This window comes from Semicossyphus pulcher, unplaced genomic scaffold (assembly GCF_022749685.1).
Source record: "Semicossyphus pulcher isolate SPU_LCO1_2020_fin unplaced genomic scaffold, fSemPul1.0.p SCAF_22, whole genome shotgun sequence".
In the NCBI taxonomy this organism is placed as follows: domain Eukaryota; kingdom Metazoa; phylum Chordata; class Actinopteri; order Labriformes; family Labridae; genus Semicossyphus; species Semicossyphus pulcher.
The window spans coordinates 13,936,389-13,944,109 of NW_027211696.1; the positions used below are offsets into that span (position 1 = coordinate 13,936,389).

General features: G+C 43.7%; 1 protein-coding gene across 1 annotated transcript; it reads right to left on the reverse strand.

Moving 5' to 3' along the window:
- Window positions 1–3,250: 3,250 nt before the first annotated feature.
- On the reverse strand, window positions 3,251–5,317 carry LOC138602397 (urea transporter 2-like). The gene is given in 7 exon segments (XM_069673873.1): window positions 3,251–3,484; window positions 3,586–3,635; window positions 3,713–3,847; window positions 3,967–4,110; window positions 4,294–4,502; window positions 4,779–4,907; window positions 5,121–5,317. Coding segments are annotated over 7 exon segments (1,098 nt in total).
- Window positions 5,318–7,721: the final 2,404 nt, after the last annotated feature.

Below are 7,721 nucleotides of genomic sequence, written 5' to 3' on the forward strand. Positions count from 1 at the left end.
AAATGCATAAAATACAATAGATAAGTGGTGCAACTCAACGACTAGAGAACTCGGAGAACACAGCTTCATTATCCTCAATTTAATGAAACTTTATTGTCATTGCACAGTGTTCAGCGTTAACATTTTACCAGGAGTAAAAAGCAGTATGTGTAGTGAGTAAACAGAGAGGGGTAGACATGAATACACTTCGATGTAAAGACATACATTGCTCTGAGTAATGGCATTAGTGATACATTAGCTGGGTGTGTGATGGACAGTATATATAGTGTATACACTATAGGTCTGATATTTACAGTATAGACAGGAAAACACATGCATGGGTACGTGCTAAGAAATAAAACAGGTATGTATAGTAGTGTGCAAATGAAGAGCTAAGGCACCACATGAGGTCGTTTAACCAATGATCTACACAGGTTAAAAGTGACACTGATCAATGCACTGGCCTGGAATCGAGCCAGGTCAAACGCTTTAAAGGCAGCTATACTATCCACTACACCACCAATGCACTCTCAATTAGGGATGCACAATATTGGATTTTTTGCCGATATCCGATATGCCGATATTTTACAACTCATTTAGCAGATTACCAATACCGATACCGATTTTTTTCCCGCACACCTTATTGCAGAGATCATCAACTCTCTTCTGTATTGGAATTAGCGTACAGTATAATGGTGATACTCTTATCACATTTGTTACAGCGGTCGGGGTGACGGGTCTTGAGATGGTTAATCAAGTTTGTAGTGTTGAAAGACTTTGCCTTGGCTCCTCCTCGCATCACCGAAGCTGAGCAGTCATTGCAAATAGCAGTTTTGCTATCTATTTCGGACACTTTGAAAAACCTCCACACCACAGACATTTTGGCTTCTAACTCTCTCATGCTGCAGGTAGACACACGTGGCGTCATCACGCTGCGCCGCGCAGGTCTTCTTCGCGCCGGGGACATTGCGCCAAGGTCGGGCATTTAATCAAGTATGCAGCAGCCCATTATTTTATCGGTTAATTATATCGGCGGATATCGGCGTGTTGGCGCGTTATTTTCAAGCCAATATCGGCCGATACCGATAACGTGCCGATAATATCGTGCATCCCTACTCTCAATGGTACTGGATTATTGTTATGGCTTGATTTCCATCATTACTGTACATTAGCATGCTATGTGTTTTTAGAAAATAGAGCTATTTTACAATTTCTTGGGTCCTTTCACTGGACTAGAGGTACATAAATATGATACTATGCTTGTTTTTACTTGAAAAATATATGGAAAAGATTACACACTAGATCTGTGAGGGATTCTGTCTTGGGGTATTTCTACAAACGGACACGATTGAACCCTGAAAAATCCCCCAAAAAGATTACCCACCAGTGATTTATACACATAATATCCATTAATTTAATCCACTCCAAGGTTTACATGTCTCTTATATCCAACAGGAGCCTAATCAACCCTGCATTCTTTTCTTTGCAACAGATTAGGCGGCAAACAAACTGCGTTATGTAAGCGTCTTTGATAAATCAGTAAACATGCTTTCCCTTTGCATAGATATCTACGTAAGAATACCCCAGATCCTTTCATAATCAGTGTTGCATTGTGATGAATTAATATGGAGTTCTGTACACAGTCCCTTTTTTCAAGTGTGCAAGCTGGTGCTATCTTCTCTGTCTTGATACAGAACGATTATTAAGGGCAGTTATGAAACACTGCCCTACATTATTATATGACACTTGCTTTTCTTGTCTGACAGACACCAGAGTAGACAGACAGCCCGTACTCAGACACTTATTTTTTCTGTATGTGTGCAGGTTTACAGACGGTGTGGCGAGGTTTCATCCCTAACAGCTCCAGCTCTCTCTCTCTCTCTCTCTCTCTCCTCTGTTATTTTTTGTGGGAACAGTAGGTGCTGCCTGCAGGGGACTCAGGAAGGTGAATCACACTGCTGTGAGCGAACAGCGCTGGCACGGGGGAAGTGACACAAACCTCGTCCCACAGCCAGCACTTATGCTGTCCTTCAAAGGTCGGCGGATGAATCAACGACGTGTAAAAGGCCACAGAAAAACCCACCGACTGAGGTCACTTTTACCGACAGGCTAGAGTGGATAAAAGGAAATAAAGCCGGCAGAATTGAGCAGAGTTTCATGCTGTTATGCCAGAAGAAGATTGAGTAACAACTGATTTTTGGGTTGAAATTCAGGGCAGAGAGAGAGAGAGAGAAACACACATTGGATTTCAACACATCAGTCATAACAAGTCATATTTTATCACCAGGCGAGAAAACAAGACACTCTCATTTTCAACTTCTTCCCCTTCCCTCGTCTCGCACCTTCTCCCCCGATGTACCGCAACACCCACACATGTCTGGGAGTGTGACTGTTATGTGTAGCACTGGCTAGACTGCAGCCATGTGCCTCTGTGCTCCAGATATCCAGACAGGCAGATGGCAATAATGACACACTATTTTATAAATGTTAATATGGATGCAGACAAAGACCCAGACAGACCTATGGTTATTGCTTTCATCAGCTGATGTCTCGGTAGCTTCTTTAACAGAGATCATAATCTCCCCGCTTGAGGACAGAGGAGACAGGTTGTCCTCAGGAGAAGAGGTGAAACTGATAATAAAAGGGGAAGAGGAGAAGTCAAAATGGGGTTTACAAAAAGCTGTCAAACTGAGGAAAAGGCACAGTGAGGAGCCGAAGGAGAGAATGATGAGAGGAAACAATAGGACAGATTGGAGCGCAGAAGGCAGTGATGGATTATGCCTGGCAGAGAAGAGGGTGTTTTTGCTGGGGGAGCACTTTATAAAATCTCCCCTACAGCTCCGTGTCTGCATTGATGAAATGCTCTGCTGCATCTCGCAGCCACCGCTTAAACTGAAGGGAAGACTGTTACGCCACAAGACTATATTTAATATACTGTTTTTAAATGATGGTTTACATAATCTGCCTTCATTCATGTTTGCTTAGTTGTCCCTCAGTGTTAATACATTTTCACGCAACAACAGTGGCTCTGTCTTTCCCTGGAAGGTGCTGCCCTCTGCTGTTTATATCAGCTCTGTTGCGTAAGAAAATGTTTGCTCCTTAGAAAATGTTTCTCGCTGCAATGCCAGCCACTTTATATAACAAAAATTATGTAAGAGAGGAAATGCCACAATTGTATATCCCCATACTCTTCATTTCCAAGACTTTAACACCAACAGAGGGAGCTGTCAGGACAAGAGAGCGTCCCCTCAGTCAGTCGCCGCGGCACCTCTCAAATGGACATTGGCCCTCCGTTCTCCTTCAGCTGGGCCTCCTCTTGGCCGCCGCTCTGCTGACAGCGCTCAGCTTTCTCCGAGGCCTTTAATTGTCTCTGGTAGCGCCGGTTTTCCTCCGGGTATGAGACCACAGACAGAGGCAGTCTGCAGATGGCTCGGATCTCAGAGGAAATGAGGAGGAAGATGAGAGTCGACAGGCAGAAAGGCCACGTGCAGGCCGGTAATGGAAGCTGAAAGGGGGGGGGGATGTCATAGGAGAGGAGAGCGTGACACATGATATGAGGGACATCTGGGTGTTCAGATGACGTCTGGAAGACAGTTTCCTACTTACCACAGACATCAGATTTGAGATCGCCGCGGTCATGTACGCACAGAAAAGAGCTGGAGAAACATGTTTTTCACATTTTAATAAAAATCACCTGGAGGAGGATAGTGATCATGCTGTTCTTTGATCTTACCACACACTACAGCCAGGAGATGTGTTTGCCATGTTAAGACATAAAAGACCCCTCCGATGGCAATGCAGGATAGAGCGCTGTTGTATCCCCACAGCCCTGAGTAAATGTCCTCGTGAGGAGCTGCCAGAGCAAGCCCTGCACCACAAATCAAAGATCAATCTTGCCCGTGCAATTCATGATTCGGTTACAAAAAGTCGCTGGAGCCTCAGCCGACATTATGCATATCTCTATGCAAATGAGAGAGTGTTTTTTACCCGACAGCGTGCCAGCAGCAGAGCCCAACATGGCGTGGAAACAGATAGTTGGTGAGGAAAGCAGCAGGGCCAGAAGGATGAGCCCTCCTGTCCAAGGACTGTCGCAGCCGTACACCTGGCCAACACCAACTGGCACGGACAGGAGGAGCTGCAAAATGGAGAGACTGCACTTACAATTCAGACTTTATTTACGAAGATTACACGAGTATAATTGTGTTGAAATTACCAAATAGCTTGCGTACCAAGAAATGATACCTGAGAGACATTTAGGCTTTCGAAGGAGTCGAGAGGAGGGAGCGAATGGTTGTTTGGTTTGAAATCTACCTGAAATTGCAGGAAAATGAGTTTCATTTACAACCAAGCTCTGTGTATACGGAGTAATTTATATAGCAGGGCTGTGCTGTACCTCCGGGAAGTAGGGGTGATTTGCTCCTGTCGCTGCAATGTGTAGACAAAGCAGAATATTAAATGGAAGGGTGAATATTGGGAGGTCCCATTTCCTGGCGACTGAGGACAAAGCGCTGGAGACCACCGGGCTGTAAACAGGAGCAGGATATGGATTACTGAATGGGCACAAAAGGAAATCATAACTCGTAGACATTATGACCCCGCCTAGACCTGCATTATCTCTTCCATCTACTGAATGCTAAACCCATTGTAATTAAGCAGCACGTGCTTTGCTTTCTCCAGATCTCCTCTTACGTCAGCTGTAAATGGCCTTTCCTTATTGCTGTCGTGTTTCCTGTTTATAGAATGCAGGTATTAAGCGTGTGCACTCAAATGAATCAGATGAGTTTCAAAGAAATACTTACCACAACATGGACATGAAAATATTTGGCAGCAACAGCCACCAGTACCAGCTCCCTTTGGCAGAGAAAACCGCCATCAGCATGCCGACTAATGTTCCATTGTAGCCGTATAAACCCGCCGATATGGCCTCCCTGAGGTGAATGTGACAGATGCAGCCAACATGAGAGCAAAAACACAATTAAACGAGAAGCAAACTGTGAAAATTGCAAAGTATGAAAGCATAAGAAAGTGAAGCCCCAGGGAATATAAGTGGAAGAGACGGCGATAATGGCTTCATAGAGGGAGGAAAATGTTTTCATTTTCTAAGATGAAGTCAAGAAAGGAGAAGAGGACGTCCTCAGAACCTGTTTTGTCCCAGTAAGATGGCAGACACAGTGGAGACGAGGGTACCAAGCAGGCCGTTCAGAGCACACCAGGGGTCCTGCTGGAAGAGGCCGGCCGTCATGAGGAGCCCAGAGAGAGGGTTGTTAACGAACATGACCTGGGACACCCCTCGGAAAATCCAGTCCACCAGTTGGATCGCCAAAACTTGTCCTGCCATACACAGAACTTTATTTAAATCAGCTTTCATCATTTCGATAATGTTGCAACTGACTGATTCACTGTATTGGTTCATGTTTGTGAATGAATGTAAAACAAACGTGCGGCATAGAAGATCCGACACCACCTACTTTTCACCCACTTCCTGCAGAGAGGCATGTCCCCAGTGAAAAGTTCAGCAGCTCTGACGAGAAAGGAGCGAGCTGGAGCTTCTTCTCGTCGAGGCTGGTTGTTGTTGTCCATGCTGTCATTCGAGTCAGCAAAAATTACATTTAATACAGTTTATTATGTAACAAAACCGACTTTCAGTATGCAACGGTTTAGTAAAACCGTGGTTCTCAACTGGTGGGTCGGGACTCAAAAGTGGGAATTGTAGAGCGAATATTTTCCCTGCGCGGACACCTGCTGCTTATTTTGGTTGGCTATTATACTGTTGTGTTTTGTGACGTTGACCTACTTTGATGTTTTGTTTGGTCTCAGGTCAGGAAAACTAAACATCAGCGATCTATTTTTAGTAGAGACAGACCGATATGATTTTTTCAGGGCCGATACCGATTATTAGTAGTCAAGGAGGCCGATAACCGATATTTGGAGCCGATATTCATTTGCAGTAAAAGTGAAAATATTGGCGTCAAAATTTTGAATAATACAAACTCCAACACTTAACTTTGTTTAAATGCCTTTAAGCATATGTTTATTAAACAAACAAACAAAAAGTGCAGGGAGTTCCCAGGGTCAGCAGCATCTCTTATAAAGTTAACTGAAAATTTAAATAAATAAATAACTTCCTGAAGTTTTATAATGTAAATAAAACAAAGTTAAATAAAATTTGCAAAGAAATGAACTCTAATCGGCCGTCGGATTAAAAAAAAAAAAAAAAAAGGCCGATGCCGATATGCGTCAAAATGCCGAATATCGGCCTAATTTTTTAGCTCGTCAATGTCTCGTCTTCGTCATGGAAAATAGATTGTTGACAAACATTTTTCTTAATATTTTAGTTAACGAACACAACTAAAAATGTAATTCTGGAAAAACCCGGAATTATGCAGTTTTCACTTTTTCACTGTGAACAATAAACACCCAGAAATGTGAAACCCACGCACAATATGAGAACATCCATTCAAAAGATATGGCCCCTTTAAATATCAAATGTGGCATTGTCACTGTGAGCATGCAGCTTGATGTTAGCATTTAGCTCAACGCACCGCTTTAAACAAAGCTTCTAGTGTGGCTGTAGACTCTTATCAGCTCAGCGATCTGTCTGATGCTCAACAAAGTTAACTTGTACTACTTGAAATAAAGAGGTTCACTCCGTCTAAATAATGAGGTAATGAGTGTCAATAGCAGAAACGATCCAAATGCAGAGGGACATGTCAAAAGCTTACAGACGTGGATATACAGGCACCAGGCAGGCGGGTACAGGTTTAAGAGCGGGCTATGCAGCTAGCCAAAATTTTAAACTATGACGAACTGGCGAGAGAACAAGGTGAGGAGGTGGCAGAGGAAGGCCGTGCTGCTGACGAGGAGAATTGGGAACAGGTGTGAAGATGGCTGTTGCAGATGGGGGAAGGGAAGAGGACGCCTGAGGACACCTGGTCGATAGATTAGAAATGGCAAATAAGGTGCATGTGGCTGGAGAGAAGCGACAGACTGTGACATTATTCAGTGCGTCTGTTACACTCTTAAGACCCTGATTTATTGTCATCCACCCTTCCCCTGCTACTCACAAATTGCAGACAAGGTGTCACCTCAGTGCACGCAAATTTAATCAGTGTGAACCTGATTCCCTTTGTTCCCTGAGGTGGAAACAATTCCAACAGAGTCTAAGCTAAAGTCTAAACCTCACCATCAGTTTGCCATCTCATTTTATTATCATATCTTTTTTTTTGAAGGAGCAATCAAAGCAGATTTTCCCGAAGAGCTTCCCACTGTTACCGTCAACATCCCCAGCCCCAGTTCTCTGCATGAAAGCCTGGCTGTGTTTATGTTGTTCACTGAGCGCTGAACCTCTTGATCTCCCGGCTCTGTCGGAAGCCTCTTTTCTTCAAAACCGAACCCAACTCTGCAGAAACTTTTGGGGGATTGAAGGTGTGAACAAATATACCACAATCAATAACCCCTCGTAAAAACTGTTATCTTACCATGTCTGTGTGCGGAGCTAGTTCAGACCGTGACGCTGTTATCTTCAAACCGTCACATTGTTAGGCTTTGAAAATCTGGATTTCTTGATTGTGTGTTGTTGTCTTTGTTTGAGCATTTTGAGGAGGCCCCTGGGAGTTGATTTCTCCTCACAGTGCTGCAGATTATTGTCTGTTTCTGTGCAAATTAAGTTTGCAAAAGCAAACACCAACTGTGTTCAACAATGAACCTCCAAAAAAGCAGAGACAACATGAGGCTATTCACTA